This window comes from Sciurus carolinensis, chromosome 12, assembly GCF_902686445.1.
Source record: "Sciurus carolinensis chromosome 12, mSciCar1.2, whole genome shotgun sequence".
NCBI classification, from domain to species: Eukaryota; Metazoa; Chordata; class Mammalia; order Rodentia; family Sciuridae; genus Sciurus; species Sciurus carolinensis.
In genome coordinates this window covers 7693612-7716932 of record NC_062224.1, presented here as the reverse complement: position 1 = coordinate 7716932, position 23321 = coordinate 7693612, and the positions used below count along the sequence as shown (strand labels likewise).

Sequence of the window (23321 nt, the reverse complement as noted above, 5' to 3'; positions counted from 1 at the left end):
ATATTTTCTGTTACCAAATTATTTCTTCAATTTTCAGATAATGTTATTTCTTAAGATGAGTACACGCAGTGTGCAAATGCTATTAAAAATCATTAATACTGTTTCTTATAAATTCAGATGAATTTCTAGTCCTAAAATGACTAAGTCTCTAAATATCTCCAATATATTTTTATAGCAGAATATTAGTATACATATCCTTACCTTTGTCCAAACCTTATTTTTTATTACTTATGGTAAAGGATAACTTTATATAATTATTTCTTCCTCTACTTCAGAAACAATCAGAAAGTTTCAGAATTCTAAGATTGCACATTTATACATACGACTGTAAGCACCAGAATAAGCAGTCATTCAAGATAATGTTACAAGAAATCAAACCAGGAAAAACAAAATTTCACACTTTATTTTGAAGAAAAGTTAAATTTATTAAAACTTTCAAAACAATGTGGGCTAGATATTATATGAACCAAAAGAATCAAAAATTAATGTTACATTCTAGATGCTATCAAAACAAAGAGTAGAAAATGTCAGCAACACTCCTATTTTCTTTTAAATAATAATTACCAAAGACTTCCAGATAAGGAAAAATAATAGAAGCACTGATTTCTCCCTATTCACTGCAACTAATGTCACTATCGCTGTCATACTATACAACTTTAAGCTCAGAGAACAAATTGGAAAAATAAAAAGCTAACATAACTGCAATCACAGCAAATTTCAACTTTTTCCCTCAGGGTTAGCCAAAGGAATATACATTCACCAAGGTTAGATAATTTATCTTACATACTCAAAATATTCCCAACTAGAGATATATTCAAAATTACCTCAAAACATTGCTTCATCATACACAATGTTCCAAACAATTAAATCCTTACCATTTCAATGTCAGCCCAAAATACTTTAAAAGCTAAATTCCCTGAATTTATGTCCCTTATTTACCTCGGAGACAGACCTTTACTTCCTCATCACACTTAGAAAAAATTTAAAAAGATAATGGTAACTTTAGCCCAGAACATAATTTTAATTGTTTTAGATCTATTTATTTGCTTTCTCCAACTCAGAGCCTTTAAATCAAGCCAAGTAAAAACAGAAAATATATTTTTCCTCTACAGATAATAGATTTACTAATATATAACATATTGATCTCAGTAAGTATTAGGGTGACTTAGTGTCTATGTGTCTGCTTACTTTACCCAATTAACATATTATTTTAAAGATTAAGTCTTCCTAGAAACCAGACATTTATCTTTTTCTATTACACATTTCTAATTGGAAAATATGCAATTTAAAGTACACATCTGCACACCTTAAACACCACATGACTGGTTCGAGAGCCAGCGCCCTGCATACCTTGCTGGTTGAAGCCTTGTAAGTGGTCTTTAGTTTCTGAGAAAGCTGACTGGTACTGTGACTGGCTGTAGAGACAGAGAATCAACAATCAAATACAATCAAACCACCCAAGAACCACAGCATCGCAAAGTGGATCTTTGTCTTACACAGAAAGCAAGTGAAAGAGAGGGCTCATTTGCCCAAGATGACAAGGAGATTAAAGAGATGGAACAAGGACCCAAGCACCTGCCTTATTCCTCTAGACCACACCTAAATTCCATATCTTTCTAAAGTTTTGCTGACATCAAAAAGCAAGTGAGTGTCTTCATTAAGTTTCAAATTTCCTTGATAAATAATCTATAAGAGAATACTTCAGGATCATTCACCTTACCTTTTGTTTTGAGCTGGCCCTTACTCAGTTCTGCTCCATCAATTGCTTGTCCTTCAGCAGCTAAGCGTTCATTGAGAGTATCGATTTCTCTACGCACTAAAAATGAAAACAAATTTTCAAAAATGTAAAATGTTTTTATGTTTAAATATGTTCAACACTTCTAAAACTTGTACACATAAAAATCTTATGTTAATATTGTCTATAAACAAAGATAGAAATAATACTAAAAAAGGAAGATCACAATTTATAGTTTCCAATAACTCAAGAGATCATTCTAGATATCGCTCAAAAAATAAAAGCTTGGGTGGGTGTGGTAATGCACACCTACAATTCAAGCAATTTGAGAGGCTAAGACAGGAGGATAGCAAGTTCAAGATCAGTCTCAGCAATTTATCAAGTCCCTAAGCAACTTAGTGAGACCCTATCTCAAAATAAAAAATTTAAAAAATAGGGAATATGAGGCTGGGGTTGTGGTTCAGTGGTAGAATGCTTGCCTAGCATGTGTGAGGCACTGGGTTTGATCCTCAGCACCACTTAAAAATAAATAAATAAAACAAAGGTATTGTGACCTCCTACAACTGAAAAAATTTAAAAAAAAAAAAAAATGGGAATGTTGCTAAGTGGTTAAGCACCCCTGGTCAATCTCTGGTACCAAAAAATAAAATAAAAATAAAAATGAAATGAAATGAAATAAAATAAAATAAAAATCTCCTAAACTCTTGCTACATCATGAAGACACAACTCTAAGAGACTTGGCCAGGGAAGCAACTAGTCTAAGGACATAAAGCTACTGATATGACACACCTGAGACCTGACCTGCACACAGGTATACCCAGCTCAATAGCCTACACCCTTGCCACAACACTATGCAGCCTCCTAGGACTCTGTGAGGAGACTGCTCTGGTCAAATGTTAGAAAAAGGGAAGGTCAAAACTAAGCTGAGGGCTAAAGATCTACACTACACCCCATCAGAACAAATTAAACTTTACCCTAAGGATAGTAAGGAGTCACCAAAACTGTAAGTGCTACACCATGCAAACTCAATTTCAGTGTCCATAATTTGTAATTGTACAGTTTTATGGTTTGGGGGAGTGAATCCATGGCCTTGTGCATGCTAGGCAAGCAGTCTAACAGTGAGCAACCCATTCTCTTTTTCTATTTTATTCTGAGACAGGATCTCACTAAATTGCCCAGGCTGGCCTTGAACTCTTACTCCTCCTGCCTCAGCCTCCCAGTAGCTGGGATTACAGCATATGTCACCATGCCCAGGATAATCCTACAGTTTCCCAAACAAACTACATGAATTTATAAAATATATAAGGCCTCAGATCACAATGGAAACTCAATAATTTGAGTTCAGTGTTAAAACTCTTTAAAAAAACAAACAAACAAAAAGCAGAATAAAGATGCAGTACATGACACCTACTTGGAATCACTCTCCCTCTATAAATTTTCAAGATAAACTTTAAAAAAATAAAAAAAGGAAAATCCAGGTTTAAAACATTATATATTTACCAATAGCAAAGTTCAAGTGACATAAAATTATATTCTCATTATTTACCTAATCAGTTATTTAGTTATAAATGATAACTAATAATACAAATGCAGCTTGTTAGTATTTCATTTTTGGAATCGACTTGTAGATAAACATGAAAGAATGAATGATACTGGCATAATAAAAAAATTATAAACAAAAACTATGAAAATAAAAATTAGAAACTAATGGAGGAACAAAAGTTGTTTAGTTCCTAACATTTCATGTGAAACATTAATGCATTCAGCCTAAACTGTGTAGATCTAAAACTAAAAGTAGATTACTTATATTTAAAGAAATAATAACAGAAGAACTAAAAGTAAAAAATGCAAAACATGGTTTCCTTTAAAAAGTTCAATATGGTCAAGGACAATGATAGATATCTTTTTTCTCTTTTTATTGTTTGATATTTTGTAAGTATACTTTACTTCCAAATAAAAAAGAAAAAGCTAAAGTCAAGTTAATTAAAAAATTTATTTGATTTACCTCTCATAGGTTAGGTACTGCATGCATTTTGGAAAATTTTCAAATGATGGTATAATAAAAATATGAATCAAAGTCATCTCAATTTACTTGGGGTAGGAAAAATAAAATGCATTTATTTCTTATAAAATCACAACTTAGACTGAAAGGTACAGAGGCTGAAAAATGGTCCAGAGGGCTCAATCCAAACACATCTCTATGAATGGAGGACAGGCAGAAGGGTGGGTCACTGACAACAAGAGGATGCATCACTAATCCAGGGAGGAGATCCTATGAGCCAAGGAGTGTGGCAAGGGAACATGTCCCAAGCACAAGGAACTGAATCCTGTCACAGTACCAACAAATAGGAACTGTTCATCCCTAGAGCCTCCAGAAGGGAACAGCTCTGCCAAGACCTTGACTTCAGTGAAAAATCATGTCAAACCTATATGACCCTAAGACAATAAATATGTGTTGTTTTAAGTCACTGTTTATTACAGTTGAAAATTAATACAGTGATGAACACCTACCAACAAATTTTACTCCCAATATTTCTACACATAGGTAAGAAGTTATTTATAAAAGAGTTAAGATAGGAGATACTCACATTCTAAGTTTTCAATATAAAGGTTTTCAAATTCTCTTTCTATTTGACCAAATAGTTCCAGAAGTGTGGTGCGAACCGAGGAAGGCAGTTTAGAATCCTACAGAAGAGAAAGATTTTGTTTAAAATGAATGAATGAATGGGGGCTCTAATACCAAGTACCAACATACTTTTTTCAAAGTCAATTGTCTTTTATCTTAAATTCTTACTTTATATCACAATGTATTTTCTTATATACAACATGCTTACAAATTTTAGTGTTGCTCAGTAGTAGTGTGTATTTTTAGCATGCACCAGGCACAGGGTTCAATCCCCAGCACCAAAAAAAAAAAAAAAGAAGAAGAAGAAAGCTTCAAATTTCCACAGAGGAAACTATAATCAAATTGTATAAATGACTACCTAGGGTAATATGAGATTTAAAAACAATTGTTTCTTCAAAATAACATAATTTTTCCTTTTACAAGAAAAGATAAAAACCTACCTATGCAAAAACTTCCAAATTTGTAGAGAAGGTAACACCCATAGGTGAAATTATATTACAAATAGCTTTTAAGCTCTATCAATACTATTATCAATGTATTTTAATATGTGCTTTATCATCTCATTAACATACACTGTGCTTCAAGCAAAATCCACTAGGTATTTCCTATAACTATTTAATACCTAAAGGAGTGCTACGAAAAGGGAAAAAAAGGAAAAATCTCACCTATAAGAGCAAAATGTCTATTAGTTAAGTGAACACATTTAACTTTAAAGTTCCCCGTTGGGCCACATTCTTCATGCCTTTGCATATCTTCTGTCACAAATCCAGTCTCTGTCTAAAAGTCAAAGGAAGGCAATGGGAAGAAGCGATGTCTCAGCTGAATTTTGAGTAGGGTCAAATAAGGGAGCAGCATCGCAGACACCAAACAAGTACACAAAACATTTACTTTTCCTGAATTCTGCTAATAAACAGAAGACTGCTGGACATCGCCTACACTCTAATCTCCAGGGTCTGGCCTACATGGGTCCTCCACTCACTCCAGCATTCAAGAATAATCCCCCCCCAAAATTCTCAAGAAATATTTCTAAAATAATGTTCCACTATTTAATTGCTATCAGTGTAGTTTTCCAAGTAACTTCTCAAATTTATATATAGCACAGATTGTAGCATATCTGTAAATTACAACTTTTTTTAAAAGATATGCTGTTCATTAAAATTCCTTCTCAGGTTAACTTTTTGTTTTGTTTTGTTTTGTTTTTGCACTGGGAATTGAACCTAGAGGTGCTTAAAAACTGAGCCACATCCCCTGTCCTTTTTTATATTTTTATTTAGAGATAGGGTCCCACTGAGTTGCTTAGCCTCGCTAAGTTGCTGAGGCTGCTTTTGAACTCACAATCCTCCTGCCTCAGCCTCCGGAGCTGCTGGGATTATAGGCATGTACCACCGTGCCTGGCTCAGAGTAACTTTATAGGAAGATAAATTTAGGGAAAATGATAACATTTTAGCAATTTGAGTTTTGTATTAATCACATATATCCCACAAAAAAATTGTAAACCACTTAAAAATATATACATGTAAAATTACTAACTTAAAATTTGAACCTGGCAGAACTGGTAATCTCAACATCCTTCTAAAATGCAGATAAAGAATGTGAAATAAACAAAGAAAAACTTAAAATCACAATGGAAATGTAAATTAAGCCAAAGAGGAAATTCCAATAATTACAAAACATGAGCTTGAGTGCTGAGAAGTGGATTTAATATTTATTTGCCCTGCCTCATGTTCTCTGCATATTCCACTCACTTCCTCTTGATGGAACGTTCCCTCCTCCCAAATGTTACCTTGGAGAAGCCATTCTGACTCCCACACAAGACCACATCTCCTCTTACATACACCAATTCTACTCACCTATACCCATAATGTTTTAAAATCTTTATCATGCACAATTAAAATGTATTTCCTTGAACATCGAACACCTCTTAAAGCAATTAAAAGCAATTAAAATATATATATACATATGTATATGTATATATATAAAAGCAAGTGTTATAGAAAACAAAGTTGAGGTGCGTTTTGGAAAACAAATCATAAACCCCACTTTATCAGTTCTCCTTTTCTGTGCCATTTAATTTCACAATCCCTGAAAAAGGTGTTCAACTTTCGGTCCCACTTGAGAAAATTCAAGACAGAAAAGTTACGATGATTAAGTAAGGATTTTAAATGAATTTGTACTTTATCACATCAACACTGACATACACCTGAAAAAGTAGCTCTTCAAAAACCATAGGCATGCGGCACAGAGGTAGGTAAAGACAGAGACTCAACAGTCCTCTGTAATGACAGAATCCCATTCCTGCACACTAATCACTGCTTTCTAAACTACTTCTGATTTACAAATCTAACATGTAGAAAATAAAACCTAATATCTCATTCAGACTAATCTTCACTTTTTTTTATTTTGCTCCCCAAGTGAGAGATTATTATTAGATACTTTGCCTAAGACAGAGATTACGCCTATAATTCAATTTACTGGCAATCAACACCTCTATATTCTTAATCATTCCACTTTTACCTACCATGCCCACTGCATACAAACACATCACTCTCTACCCTCTTGCTGCAAAAGGAAGGCAGAGCACCTTACACTGGCCACTAACAGAACATGTTGGTTGGTTCCACTACAAATTATTGGTACTGATTCAACAAATAAGTAGTGTCTAGGTGGGAGCCACAAAGAGGGCCATAGAGCAGCAGAGGACTAAGTTGTTCAGCTGCAGAATTCTGAATTACCTTCATAAGGTTACTGAGATATGCAATTATTTCCTTGTATTACATCATAATGGAGAACAAGAACTCAAGAAGGCCAGGAGAACACATTTGTATTTACCTTGTGTGGGAGGTAACTAGAATATATCAGCAAGAAGTTGTAGAATTCTCACTGCTAAAAGTGTAAGTAAACCAAAAAAATTTTTAAACTATCTTAGACTGTTTACCTGCACTGTCCAATATAGTAGCCACCAGCCCAATTTGACTGTAAATTTTAATGTAATAATTTAAAATTTTTAAAAACTAAAAAACTAAGTGTAATAATTTAAAATTTTAAAAAACTAAAATTTCAGGTTCTAAATCACACCAGCCACTTTTCAAGTGCCCAATAGTCACACGTAGTTGTGTTACTTCCTTATCAAATAACACACAGTACATTCCCACCATCACAAAAATCCTCCTACATAGCTCTGGTTTCACTCTCAAATGGCTAAATTATATCCCCCAAAATTCATATGCTGAAGTCCCAATCCCAAGTACCTTAGAATGTGACAATATTTAAAAATAGAGTCTCAAAAAAATAAATAAATAAATAATAGGGTCTTTACAGAAGTAATTAAGTTAAAATGCAACCACAAAGGTGGACCTTAATCCATTATGACTGGTGTTCTTACAAAACAGGAGATTAGGACATGCAGTGAGGAAAGACCATGAAAGGTCACAAGAAAAAGGCAGTCATCTAAACCAAGGAGAGAGGCCACAAGAGAAACAAATCCTCTCTATTGCTTGACCTAAGATTTCAGGCTCCAGAAGTGTGAGAAAATAAATTTCTTTTGTTTAAGCCACCTAGTTTGGGGTACTCTGTGACAGCAGTCCTAGCAAAGTTACACAATTAAGAACACCAAAGTTATTATTATCAGTTTATTTCCATAATTACCTCAAAATGTAATCATTTTTTATAGAAAGTAGCAGCAGGCACAGTTGAACCTCCACATCTGCAAGTTCTACACCCATGGATTCAACCAACTACAGGTCAAAACTATTTGAGTGGAAAAAAATTGCATCTATATAGAGTTATGTACAGACTCTTTTTTTCTTGTCATTATGTCCTAAACAACATAATGTAACAACTATTTACATAGCATCTACATTGTATTAGGTGAGTATAAGTCATCTAGAGATGACTTACAGTACACAGAAGGATATGCATTTGTTACAAGCAAATATTGTACAACTATAAATAAGGACCATGTATTTTGACATCCTCAGGAGATCCTGGAACCAATCCCCCAAGGATACTGAAGGATGACAACACATAAAAACTACATTTGAACTGATTATTTACTTTGTGGCAGCAGCTATGTTGGGTTCAGTGTAGACACTACTGCCCTTGTGGAGTTGGAGCCTAGAGGACCCAACCATAAAATGATCAGTGAGGTTCTAATAAGACCCAATATTAACAAGAAACAATTCCTCAGATGTAGTCTTATTTTCCTGCAGCAGTATATTTGATGAATTGGTTATAATTTTGAAAGAACAGTTATAAAATTATGTATTTATATACACACATATAAGCATTTATATCTCTAGTTTATTTTCATATACTTTAGATTTCACAATAGCAATCATTAAAAACTCAAATATTTGCATCATCTATTAAAAAACGAAGTATAAGCTAAATTTATCAATAAGATTAATGCATTTAATCAAAGGACAGTATGCTCACTAGAGCAGAGACAAGGATAAAGGCAAGTTACTACGAGAACTAATTCCAGTGCTGGGGTTGTAGCTCAGCAGTAGAGTACTTGCATAGCATGTGTGAGGTACTGGGTTCAATCCTTAGCACCACACAAAAATAAAGGTATTGTGTCCATCTACAACTAAAAGTATTTTTTAAATAATTTTTTAAAAGAACTAATTCAAAAACCTCCTGAAAACAGAAATTGCTAACTATATGATCTTTTTTTCTCCAGATAGGAAAATGCAAAACTATACTGTCAATGAACCTGTACAGGGAATAAAAACTAATTTGTACTGTCACACTTATTCCTTTTCGTTAAGTGTTATCAATACATTAATCCAGAAATCTAATTCTATCTCTGTGTAGGCTACCGTGTGTGACAGTAGTTTTAATGGACTTATTTGGGGGGAGTTTTGATAAAAAGTTTTGAGGACCCAAACCATTTTTTAGAAATCTGTACATATTAGGCTATTTTTATAACATTATAAACACGATCAACATCTTTAAAATAAGGTACTGATCAATATTAACTTACTTGTCCTTCTAGCATTTCTCTTGGTAGTCCCGTCCTCTCCTGTTCTGAGCTATTAGTTCTTCGAATAGAAAGGCTATGTGATTTGCGTTTTTGTTTTGCTTGGCGAGCAGTTGAACAACTTCCGCTTTCTGTGGGCATTACTTCTAAAAGGTAGTATCCTGGTCACTCCTGCAATAATCTAAACAACAGCAGAAAAAAATAAGTACTTTATTTCTGATACAAAAAAATTGAAATAAAAAACAGTGGACAATTACTACTTTTTATTATGAACTTTCTTACATTGGTTAACGTTTATATATAATTTACACCACAACGGATTAAGGTATTTTAAGGTAAAGACAACAGCCCTCGTTAAAGATGTATTTTTTGATCAAATTTCATCAACATTTTTAAAATAAAAATAGCTAAGGGTTTAAAATAAAAACAACTCTCCTTTAATGCAACTTCCTCCAGGCTCAGTCTACTGACCCCGCAAAGATAACCAACTACAACTGCAAATTCTAAACTACTATAGATTCTAGAATAATTCAATACAAGAGACATACAATACAAGCTACCTACCTAATTTTAAATTTTCTAATGGCCACATTCTAAACAGTAAACGCATGTGAATTTACTTTTAATAATTTATTTAACCCAACATATCTAAAATATTTTACTGTTGATATAAAAAAACATTAATGGAGCTAGAAATGGAAGTCTAGTTGAGCACTTGCCTACCACACACAGTGGTCCTCCCCCCACCCCAGGTTTGATCCCCAGCACAAAAGGGGTGGGTATTTTATGTTGTTTTCATTATTACTTCCTCAAAATTCAATGTGTATTTTATATTCATAGCATTTCAACTTGAACTGGTCACATGTGGTTAAGTTTTTCAAATCTCTAAATAATTTGAACACTGTGATTTACTAATTGTGCATTTTCTACCTGTCTTCTATTATTCCATTATGCATTCCTCCTATCAACATGATCACCGTATTAACACTGGTTTAAGTAGTATGTTCACATATTACACCTTTCTTCTACTATAGATTAACCGTTTGAAACATCACCTACTTATTTTGCTCTAATTAATCCCTCCTCCTCTAAAGACAAGTCAATCACCATATCAGTTAATGTAAATGCTAAGAAGCAGCACTGCCTTCTCCCCTCCCCCACACTGAGTAAGGCAAAACAGGACATATCCATGACCTCTAAGAAATCAACATGCACAAAATTCTCTTGATTCAGAAAGGAAAATTGGCGTAAGTTTATTAGAGGAATGATTCTATTAAATGCATAACAACTTGATAGAAAAATGCCTTTAAAATAATCCTAAGGCCTATATAAATATCCATATTCTAAGCAGACAGCTAAAACTGTGACTTAAGTGACTGCAAAAAGATCTGTACCCAAAGGCAAGACTTATTTCTACTCTCCAGCCTTCTTCCTGACTCCTCAGACTACCAGACTCAACAGAAATTCCTGAACTGTTGTCCCTTTCCTCCTAAATGGATTTCACTTAGCAATTTTAAGACTTCCAAACTTTGTTACAAATTATTTATTTAAGTTATATTATTTTAAGATGGCCAGCACTCTTTTCTTTTTAAATACTCACTTGTTTTAAAAGAAAAAAGTTTATTCAAAAGAAATATTATAAAAAAATAGGATGTATGCACAGAAAATTTCAATGTCTCCCAAAAGGTTATTAATAATATGATCAATGAGAACCTTTCCTATTTGGGTATTGAGCATTCTAATTACAATCTTAAATATCAAATATGAAAATATTTCTTTCCACGGGAGAAAACATAAACTCAATCCACTTAGATTATTTTACAGTACTATCATTAAAATAGTAAAAATCAATATATCTTAGAATATAAGAAAGACTATAATTCTTTCTTCTAAACAATACTATATGAATGCACACACACACATACACAGTTTAACTAGTTTTGTTTGCCTTTTATCATACACTACTTAGAACTCTCACCAATATAGCTTGTTATTAAAATTTTTTACAGACACTCCTAACCCAAAACTGGTGTGAGAAATCTAGAAAACAGTTTACCTGTTAATTATTTAAAAGTCTTTAAAATCTTTAACTCGTGCATAAAGCTTTCAACAGCTCTTAACCAAAACTTTTGTGTTAGTTTTGAAGTTACCATTAGGTTCTTCAGGGAACCTAGAACCAGTATTCCATAAGGAAAGATAACTACAAATGGAATTATGATTTTATCTCTTTTGTATAACTTTGTTAGTGGCTGCTCCACGTATTACATTATACCTCCACAAATTATAGTCAATAAAAAGTGCCAAAACCTTATCTATGGTTTTGCCCTTCTCCATTTATAATATCATCTCTTGAAATGTTTCTTTTATAACACAGAAGAAGCATTTCAGATAGTCATGCTTCAACTTTCAGACATAAATTAGGAAAGTCCAATGAATTTACCAATATTATTGCTCATCCCATTGTTTGTTCTTCCCTACTAATTCCTTTTATCATTTTCTTTGTTTATATTGCATTTTTACTTCTGAAATTTCCATGCTTCTTCTTTATATCCTGTATTTTCTTCCTAATATTTTTCTCATTTTGTCATTTTGAAAACATTACAAACATGAGATCATAGAGTAAGTGCCCTTCATAATTGCTTGTTGAAGGATTTGTAATTGCTCATTGAAGTATTTTTAGGATGGCCACTTTAAAATCTCTGTCAAACATTCCTAACATCAGTGTCATCTCAGTGTTAACAGTTATATTTTTTCATTCAGGTTGAGACCTTCCTGTTCTTCAAATGATAAATAATTTTCAACTGAAACCTTGACATTTGGGGAATTATGCTATCAGATTCAGGATACAAAGGTCTTGTTACAGCAATGCTGACATTGCTTCAACAAGAAAAAAGGGGGCTCCCTTGTTTTGAAGTTAGTGTTCCTCATTCAGTCTTCACTGAGTCCTGTATAACAAGGGTACCTCCTGTTACTACCAGGTGGTGGAGTGAGAATTTAGCCTTCCTTTAGGCCCCCACTCACACCATCATGGCTCAATCAGGGATTCCTCCTTACTGCTCCCTACACAGCTACCTTGACATCACAGATTCATTCCTGAATCCCTGGTAGGTCTCTGTGCCACCTCAGCAGGAAAAAGGGTAGGTAGGCCTGGTTACCACCTAACAGGTAAGAAAACCCAGCTCCTCACCCAGCCTTCTCTGATACTACCCCTTCAGAGAAGGGCTCCTTATTACTACTTATCAAGGGTGAAAGTCTAGACTCCCTATCCAGTCTCTCTGATCATCAGGATTAAGGCAGAGGCTCTGCAAAGTTTTCCGTGCCATTTGGCAGGAATAAAGCACTTGTTGTCTGAAAGTTTTCTAGTTGGTAGGCTGTCCCTTTCCTAGTCTTTTAGCTAAGGAGAAAGGCTTTCCTTCAGACTTTTTTAGTCTGAACCAATTGGTGTTTCTGGGTTGCAAGTTTCTCCAAAACCAAGTCAGTATACATGAGGCAAAAAGAAGTTCTCTGTCATTTCTCAGGGCCCAAGGTACAGTCTCTTTTCTCTATCTTTCAGCCTTATATTTGTTTTACATATAAGGAACAATGTTTTTAGCTTTGCTTTCAAGCAAAGAATAAAGGGAAATGTGTCAACTCCATCTTTCCATAAGTACAAAGCCAAGGATCACCTTTTGTTTCTCAAATTGCCCATGTGTAGGCCTTATCCTAAAATGGCAACAGAACCAGACGCAGTGGCACAAGTCAGTAATCCCTGTGAGGCAGGAAGATCAAAAATTCAAGACCAGCCTGGGCAACTTGGTAAGACCCTAAGCAACTTACTGAGAACCTGACTCAAAAAATATAAATGACTGGGGATGTAGCTCAATGCAGAAGTGCCCCTGGATTCAATCCCCAGTACCAAAAAAGTTAACTAATTAATTAATTTTGAAAATGGCAGAGACCAAGTCTTGCTTTACAACACTAAAAACATTCAGTTACACTGCAGTTTATAAAGAATATTTTGTAAAGGAAAGAAAAATATCAAAAGCCTATGAAAGCTGTGGCCTTAGAGAAAAATATCTACATTTAAATCAAAAGTGGTAAAGGGGTTCCTCTTTCCTTTATTTATTTTTATGTGGTGCTAAGGATCAAACCAAGTGCATCTCACATACTAGGCAAGTGCTCTACCACTGAGCCACAACCCTCTTTCCTCTTTTTAAGAACTTCATCAGTAGAAACATTCTATTAACATTCTGTTAAGTATAAACTGAACAAGTAATGCATTCCAAAGATTATACAAGTTGGTTACCAAAGAAGTGAAGAAAAAAAAAAAAAAAAACAAAACATTGCAGTATCAATTCTTTTAAAACCTCAAATTTACAAGTTTTACATCACTGACTTAATCTCAGGTATGATACCACTGACTTTTTCATGCCCTCTAATCCCACTAGGAAATACGCAGCCCTCTTGACAACTGATTTTAAAATCCTTACATTCTGCCTTTTATTCCCTCTCCCCCCACCCCTCCTCCCTGTAAATCACATGATGTCCCCTATGACTCTGCTTTTAATGTCACTTCACCAAGTCAATAAGTGGCAATCTTTTTCCACCAAACAACTTCCAACCAAATACATGCATTACAACTCCCTGCCCAAAACCTGGTACCGAAAGATTTTTTTTCATAATTTTGCCTTTTAGCAACTTTCTAAATTCTGTGAAATCATATCTGAAAGATGGGGTCATAATGTCTGTGCCATATCCTGTTGATAATGTTTAAAGATTACTTGACTAATTGAAGTTCTGCCTCTTTCTAAATTTCTTCAGCTACTGTTCACCTGCCAATTCTCTAAAATTAGTTCTGTGGTTTCCTAACCTCTTAAAAAAATTTTTTTTCTATTAATCCTCTTTGTCACAATTTTTTCCTACAAATTTTTTCTATTTTACTTTTGTCTGTGTATTCATACCCTCCATCTTTTTCCCCAGCAGTCTGCACTGGTCCTATCATCACTTCCTTTCACACAAAATCCTCAATTAAAAAGGAGGATGCAAGAACTAAAATCTTAAGGACACAGGTACTACTGTTTTCATCTCAAGTCTGTGTACTAGAATAAAAATATTTAAATATTTGATTAATAAGAAGTTCAGGGTTTTTTTAGGTTGGAGTCATAAAAAGAGAGGGGTAAGGAAGTTGCAGGTATTTTTAAAATGAATACTGATATACCACAGAATCTAAGCTAGACACGCAAGATGAAAGAAAAAAACTGCTGAGATACTGAAGGAAAGCGAATGGATTAGCAGATCTATCTGAGGTTGAAAAACTACTACATACATGTATGATTACAGCACTGGTGTGACTCTGCACCATATACAGTCACAAGAATGAGAAGCTGTGCTCCATTTATGTACAATGTGTCAAAATGCATTCTACTGTCTTGTATAACTAATTAGAATAAAATTTTTAAAACTTAAAAAAAAAAAAAAAAAAGAAGAGCATTCCAGGCATTTACCCTCACCAACAAAAAAAGAAAAACTACTAAAAAGGTCTGTTATGAGACTAAAATAAAAAGTCACTAATTCTCACAATATCCCTGTTAAATAGAATTCCCAAATCCAATTAACAGTCTGATAATATCTGATAGACTAAACAATTTAGTAAATTAACCTTAGATCTATAAAGAGTAAGAAAATTTTCCCACACTAAAATAAGGTACTTGAGGGCCAGGGGGATGGATCAATGGTACAGCACTTGCCTAGGAAGCATAAGGACATGGGTTTGACCCAAAGAATGCAGAAAAACAAGCAAGTGAAAATAAAAAACGATCTACTTTAACTATTAGACACTGTTTTGCCTAAATACAAACTAAAACAGAAACCTAAAATTCCAAAAGAAAATTACTCTCCCTCAAAAATATTCACATTAATAAACCAGTACCAGAAACTCAAAGGTCAAATGTTTTCTCTCATACATGGAAGCTAGAGTAAAATACAGAGAGAGGGAAGGATAGACTAACATGAAGATACGGGGAAGATCAGCAATATAGAAGAAGAACAAGAGGCAGAGATGAGGGACAGAAAAGGGGTAGAAACGCAGAATGAATTCTTTTAAAATCATGTTGCATATATATATATACCACAAGTAATTTCACTTTTATGTATAAGTAAAAAGAACCGATCAAAAATAAATAAATGAGCAAAAGAAGTCTAGCGAGGAAGGAGAACGGGGATTGTGAACTGAAACCAAATTCTATACATGTATAATTTTGGATGAACTCAACTACTATGCATAACTACAATGATCTAATAAAAAAAATTTTCACGTTTGTCCAATATTATAGGACAAATGACCACATTAAGTAGAAGACTGAGGTAAATAAAATACCCTCATTTTTTATTTGTTTTTTATTATGCTGTGTTGGCGGTAGAACCCAGAGCCTCCCACATGCTAGACAAGTGCTCTACCACTGGGCTCTACTGCCCCTCCTTGTTTTTTAATAAACATCATTCTTTAAAATACTATAAATAGTCCCTCTGAAAATCCAACCTCCCTATCCTGTCATTCAAATAAACAGATTTAATATAAACTCTACTTCTTAATTGATTTATGGTCTCATTTGTCTTTATGTGCTGCCACACATCATCCCCCCTATTGTTTGTAAGCAAGACAAAAACATACAGTTTGGATGCACTAGTGCTGTGCACAGAGCAGGCACTGGTCAAATATTTAATAAATTAATGAAATTCATAAGCATACTGTATGTTAGCAAGCAGAATTCCCACCTTTGTAAATGCTGTAATATTAAATATCATCAAAGAATACTTAGCCTTCTACTCCCTTCAAATGGCTCTTTTTAGTGGTCCCAATATTAATAGCCACTAATAAATTATCAGATTCTTCTAAGTACATATAATTTGAGGACAGTAGATAGCCAAAATGGTTTTTAAAAGCTACAACAAATTACTAATTTGTGCCTTTTTATGAAACAAAAAAATGCAAAACATTACTTTCTACTGCATATTCAGGGAGATTTTAAATATTTTTCTTTCAAGAAGAGAAAAACAAGTGCTTAATTTCACAAATGTTAATAATATGCAAAACAATGGTTAAAGGACATTACATGCATGTGAGGTTAAAGAATATAAAATGTGACTAAATCTCAACAAGTTCAAAAATTCTTAGTAATATTTTACTGTAATAGCATTTTAGGTGAATTTCTAGAGAACTGGAACACCAAACACAATATGAGGAGAAAATGGAGAGAATGGGAAGCAACCTCAGAAATCTGTCATCAGTATCAACCTGCTTAAAATGTTTTGTGAATACATGCCCATCAATTCTATGGATAATGCTGAGCTGGCAGACATCAATTATTTGGAAAAACGCCACCAAAATTTTTTCAAAGATCTCAACAGCTAGAAGAATTAACTCAAAACAAGGATGAAACATTGTAAAATCTTTTCCTTAGGAAAATCATGATAGGAGTATTAAGAAAACTTGTAGTATCACCTCTGGGAAAAGGACTGAAGTAAAGATTTTAGCTCAGGACATGCACAAAGTAAGTGAATCATCTAACATAGCTACCCAAAAAGAAGTACTAAAAGAGGCTGAGAGAAGAGGAAATAAACATTACAAAAACCTCCTGCAACCAGCACTTTTCAAGAATGCTTGGCATATATGATATAACCTTTCCAATAAGAAAAAGAGGTTGATAAAAACCACTTTAGAAGACAGGAAATTAGGTCTTAAAATTTCCTTGTCCCAAGGTCATACTGTTGTTATCAACTGTGGCCAATATCCACTACCCTGTCTCCTGTGTGCAGCATTAATAGAAAAGTAGTGTCCAAAGCAAGGGCCTAACGGTGCCACTCCTTTTATTCCACTTCGGTCACATTTAAATACTGGGTTCAGTCGGCCTGGCGCACGCCCTTAACCCTAGTGACTCGAGGCTGAAGCAGGAGGATCACAAGCTCATGGACAGGCTCGGCAACTTAGTGAGACACTGTTTTAAAAGAAAAAAGTGAGGGAGGATGTAGCTCTGTGGTAGAACACTCCTGGGTTCGATCCCTAGAAGCACAATAAATACATACATATATATATATATATATGTGTGTGTGTGTGTGAACACACACACACACACACACACACACACAGTGTTTAAGTCTGTGGACCACGTTTCAAATGTAATTCGGACACACTCGAATTTGATCAGGAAAGTAACCCAAAAAGCAAAGAGTGGTGTGGTAAAACTGTTCTTAAAGGAGGAGAAAACATCCTGGAAGTACGTAAGTGAATTATCTTGAGCTATCTGATTTATTTAGAGGCAAATAATTCCTGGAATGCTTTTAAAGGCCATGAACTCATAGGCCAAAATACTGAATTTAAGGGAAACCCCTCTGAGCTTACAAGAAAGTTCCAAGCAATCAGCACTCATGGCAGAAGACCATGACATCAGCGTCAACAGACCCAGCCAAGCCTAAGGAATGTAATAGAGTAAAAACCTGGCTGGCCAGAAGATACTTGAAAGTTGAAAGGCTTATTTATGCAACTTTGGCAAACAGGTCTATTACCGGTGCTGCTGGACTACCCCAAAGAACAGCTGCCTGGTCGGTGGCAGCGCGCAAGGGGAAGTCGAGAAGGGGAACAGAAAGCACGGCGCGGGTCAACCACTTCAGCATCCGCTCACCCCGCGCTCCCCGCCCCTCTCACCTCCCTTCCCAGCGGCCCTGCCAGGGCCCTTCTTCGGAATCGAAGACCGCCGTCTTCTAACAGCCTCTCAGTGGCTTCCCGCGCGACATTGGCAGCCCGGCCAGGTGCCGCTCTGAGACACGGGAGGAAAGGGGAGCCGCGACCCCTCGTCCACCTCGAGCCCTGGTCCACGCGACCGTGACACCGCGTCCCACGCCCGCGCTGCCTCTGCCGCACCGCGATTCCTCTTCCGCTGCATCCTCCCGTCCACCTCGACCCCTCCTCCAGGCCCATCCCTCCTCCAGGTACGGCGGGAAGGACACGGAGCCCGACAGCTGGGAAGATGGCGGCACTTACCTGTTACAGCAGCTGTACTCTCCACCGCCCGGAGCCAGCCCCGGTCGCACTCAGCCTGTAAGTCCCCACGACACAGCCCGCAGAACTGATCCGCAGACGTGCAGGACACCGACCAACTCCGCACTGACGCGACCCGACGACCCCAACCTGGCGTGCCCGCACTTCCGGCGCCGCCGGAAGTCCCGCCCTGACCACCGCCCACGCCCAGAACCACCGGAAGCTCCGCCCAAGCCTGGCGCCGCCGGAAGTCTTGTCCTGGCTTCCGCCCCGCAGGCCTGGTTCCCCGCGGGTCTGTCCGTTGCGCTGCGGTGCTGTGGTCCCCGCCACCCTAGCTAACCCTATCTGGGCGCGAGCGAGGACCGATCCAGGGACCTAGGAAGGGGAGCGAGTACGGCGCCCCTTTGAGAGGCGGGCCGGCTCGGCGCCTCTGGCGTTGACGCTTCCCGGAGACGCCCGGACCCGTGCCCAGAACGAGCCCAGTCCTACAACCCCAATACGATGCACCCGGGCGCCCAGGGAACCTCCTCCCTAGGACCCCGGAGCGCCTGTAACCGGGGAGCTAGCGCACGGATCTACTCACCGCTGCAGGGGTTCCGGTGGGGGTCCCCGGTCAGGCAGGTTTTAAATCCATCTGTCCTAAAAACTCGCTCAAGCCTAGGAACTGGGGACGAGAAGAAAAATAATCCCTTAAAATGCAAGGTCAAGTATACTGTTTATAACAATTTCGAAATCTTTCAAATCCACACCGCTTTATTCGCTAATTTGCTCTGAACCGCTTAACTGGCAGGGCTCTGTGGTCGTCTTGCTATTTGCCTGCAGGGGAGCCTGATGGAGATAGAACTATTAATATTTCAGCTTATCTGCAGAAGATGACTCACCCAGTTTCCTTCTGAAATATTTGATCACCATTGGCTAAAAAGAGAAAACAGAATCAGCTGTTCTCTGCAAAAGGTGGGACTTAAGCTTTAATCTAGGTTGGAAAAGTACATAATAGATTGGAGCCATTACATAAACAGCCATCTCTGCTTTGCAAACAACTCTATCTGAGCAGTTAATGCTCACCTAGAGTAAATCAGAAGTATGAAAAGCATTTTTCTTCTATATGGGCTAACAATCTTGCTCCTGCCCTTAAAAATAATACTCGAGATTCAGATTCAAAAAGCGGTAATATGTTTATTGGAGAAGCAGCAAATTTAATGTATTTGGGGATTCAGATAACCAAAGAAATATGTAAATTCAAAAGTGAAGTTACTTCTGCATTAAGTATAATAAAAGCTTATCACTGTAAACAATTTTAAGATGAACTAAAATATTTGACTCCTTGGAGAAATCATTTCCAAACTTGAAGGGTGTTAACATATATTATACAAGACATTCTGCTAGTCATGATAGCCTGCATTATCATATTCAACTAACTCTCTACTAGGTGACTTTATTTTGCAAAACAACATCCACAATTTGTACTCAGTTTGTATCTTGTACTCAAGATATTGTTAATGGGAGTTTTATTTTTCTTTGATATATTTAGGATTCCACAAGTCACTGGGAAATATTGAGTACTTTATGAGGTATCACAAAACCAAGAGACAGGAATCAAGTTTTGAGGGCTAATCAATTCACATAATTTGTAATTAATTTAATCCTCAAGACAATAAAGTGGAAACTGCTAAACTGAATTTTAACTAAACATGAGAACATTGAAATGACTTCAGAAGTCAAAAAGATAGTATGCAACAGAGCAAGGATTAAGATCCAGATGCCAAAGCCTACATTGTCTCCACTGTGTATAGTTTAATAGTGCTGCAGTAACAAAATCACAAAATAGGTGGCTTAAAAATAAATTTACTGTCTTACAAGATCAAGTTGTTGGCAAGATTGTTTCCTTCCAAGAACTGTGAAGGTGAATCTATAATGCATGTTTACCATTGATCCTTGGTGTTCCATCACTAACAATATAAAATCAGTCTTCAAATGGCATTCTTCTTGTGTCTGTTTCTTCACTTGGGTGACTGATGAGGACATTAGTCAGCACTGACTTGCTGACCTAGGTCACCTGGACCTCATCCATGACACTGGAAGAAGAGCTGATGAGTAAATGCTTCCAGTCTCATTGAAAAATATCACATTCTCTGTTCAGTTTCACACACCAAGTACTTGCCATCTTTTCTCATTCTAGTTTTTCAGTAGAGCCTGTTTCTTTGTGTGTGTCCATGTGACAAAAGGGAACAACTATTCTAATCTCAGCAAGTATGTTTGGTCTTCAGACTGTTTTTAGAAATATGTTTGGTTCATGTCTGTAAAAGGAATTTGCATCATTTTGCATAAAGAAACAAATCCGCATTGTTCTCATTACTATGATACCTAGTTTTTTTTTTTTTTTCAAAATGAAGTAACAATTGGGGAAAATGTTGGAAAATTCTGCTCAATAAACAATCAAACATACATTGTTAACCTGTTCCAGATGGTGTTAGAAAACCTTATCTCTGTTGGTAAAAACTACATATAAATGAAAAATACTGTAAATAACTTCATACTGTTCTCTAAACCATAACTTATAACCCATTTATGGAAAATAGCAGGGCTGGGGTTGTGGCTCAATGGTAGAATGCTTGCCTAGCATGTATGATGCACTGGGTTCAATTCTTGGCACCACATATAAATAAATGAATAAAGGTCTATCAACATCTAAAAAGAATTTTTTTTAACTAGCAGTGCCCAGTTATTGAATGAGGTATTGTTATACCTTTCTTAGGGCAGAGGTGCTTCAAGATACTTAGTAACTAACCCAAGGTAACAGACTAAGTGGTTGAGGTGAAACCATCTCCTAAGCCTCTTCAATTTTTGTTAATATTAACCGTATGAAAATATATGAATCTGAATTGGATAAGGCTATGCATACATAGTAAACTTTGTTGTGGATTAAGAATCCTGCATTTTTCCATATCAAGATTATACACAAAGATTTAATGATGGAGCTACTATTGTGCTCAACCTAATGGCAACATTTTCCAGAACAGAATCTTCAAAGTGGAGTGTTGAATGCAGATATGTAGCCTATTACTAGGTCCATAATATGTAGTCACATCAGTCTATGTTATAAATTATAAAACCAAAGAAAAAATAAGACTGTCTAAAAGACAAATATAAAAAAGCCAAACCTGTGATCCTATCTATTCAAGACTGAAGCAGCCTGTGCAACTTAACAAGACACTATCTCAAAATAAAAGAGATGGGGATGGGTCTCAGTGGTACAATGCTCCTGGGTTAAATCCACGGGACCACAAAAAATATATAAATAAAATTAAAAGCACTGGAGCTGTCGCTCAATGGTAGAGCACATGCTTAGCATGTGCTAGGTCCTAGGTTAAATCCCCATTAACACAGAAATAAAGTGTAAATATAGGAATCCTTCTTTCTTGCCCCCTTTTTAAGGATTCATGTTATTCATTGGGAGATTTGGAAATTGTTTATAGTTTTTTAAAAATTGCAATAAATTTAAGGCTATATTGGCTTTTATTAGAGATTCTAGAATTAGGAAGCATCTTGTTCTAAAAAGAATGAGTGTTCCTTCAAATATGACAAAAGAGTTGTTTTTTGTCCAGTGGGAACAAGAAAACAACATAAAAAGTAGATTGGCTAACATTGGTTTGCTATAGGTCACTTTTCTTATAATGGTTAAAGAAGATGAGAATTTCTTATTAACCTAGCTAGGATTGATGGGGCCCTTTCCAAGTAGTTACCGTGAACCTTCTATTCTCAGGAGAAACTGATCTGTTCAGGGGGTTTACCTGGTTCCTTAAAACTTAATTATGTGGCACTTAGCAAGAGTGACACCATGTCAGTTTGGCTTCTTGGGGCCTAGTACAGAAACTTAGTTCAAATGATGGCCTTCTGTAAATTTTATTGAACAATGGAAAGAGTAGAAGATACTATAAAAGATATTCTTTTTAAATGGTTATGTATATGTTTCTTTGTGTGGTACCTTACTGGCGTCAAGTCAAACAACAACAAAATCTTAAAGTTCTGAAAGCCAGAATGGTTTCTTTCTTTTCACTGTTATCTCTAATATGCTAAGTAGCCACAAAAGTTAAGAAAGGATCCTATGCAGGTATAATGGATCCTGCCTGTAACCCCAGCAGCTTGGGAAGCTGAGGCAGGAGGATAGTAAGTTCAATGCCAGCCTCAGCAATTTAATAAAGCCCTCAGCAACATAGTGAGACTTCAGTGTCAAAATATAAAGAGGATCTGTGTACATGGTTCAGTGGTTAAGTGCCCCTGAGTTCAATCCCTGCTACCTAAAGAAAAAAAAAAAAAGGATCCTGGCACCAGAAACACTTCCACCATGAAACATTTCTTATTTAGTTGGTGTTCATTTTCCTATAATTACCTTTGCATTCATGTGAAGACACAAACGAGATGTGATCCCAGACTTCAAAGAAATTGAAAGTCACTTAAGGTCGAATTAATAATATGAAACAAAATAAGGTCCATTAAGCATGAGCATGATAATTAACCATAAGTACATTCATAGTATAAAAAAGAAAAATGAGAACTTTTTGTTTGAAATAGTTGAAGAATACCCAAAGGAAATTCAAACTGAATTTCAAAGGCCAAATAAGACATTGGGAGAGAAATGGATGAAGTAGTGGCACATTTCACAGAAATAAAAAGAAAGGATGGATAGAAAAGTGACAGCAAAAAAACCCATGAAACTGGCGTGAGTGAAGGTTTTGTTCTGAGAATAGTGAAAAATGATTCTAGAAGACCAGAACATGGGAAGCCTTTACAATGGAACCACTTAGTCTCTGTGAAATAGGTACTGAGGAGCTACATTCCTGAGAATGGAAGCAGGTAAAGAAAGCAGAAGGCAGGAGTAGGATTCCTCTCCAGATGTGCTCTCTCTGCCTTTCCTCTTACCCATTGGCTCCTCAGCAATCCACACGCTGTCCTTTTCTACTCCCAC

General features: G+C 36.1%; 1 protein-coding gene across 3 annotated transcripts in view; it reads right to left on the bottom strand.

Annotated features, from left to right (window-relative positions):
• The window catches only part of Wdr37 (WD repeat domain 37), a 70735-nt gene extending 51557 nt beyond the window's left edge, over window positions 1-19178 (bottom strand). Inside the window, exons 1-6 of one of the 3 annotated variants that reach the window (XM_047521051.1) lie at window positions 19105-19177; window positions 18939-19019; window positions 9346-9523; window positions 4324-4420; window positions 1721-1816; window positions 1351-1415 (exon numbers count right to left, since the gene is read on the bottom strand). In XM_047521051.1, coding sequence (XP_047377007.1) covers window positions 1351-1415; window positions 1721-1816; window positions 4324-4420; window positions 9346-9483 — 396 coding nt within the window. In that variant the 5' untranslated portion in view covers window positions 9484-9523; window positions 18939-19019; window positions 19105-19177. Of the gene's footprint in view, window positions 1-1350; window positions 1416-1720; window positions 1817-4323; window positions 4421-9345; window positions 9524-18358; window positions 18526-18938 lie in introns of those variants that run through there. The other 2 variants (XM_047521050.1, XM_047521049.1) reach the window with 2 other exon arrangements.
• Between the last annotated feature and the right edge of the window lie 4143 nt (window positions 19179-23321).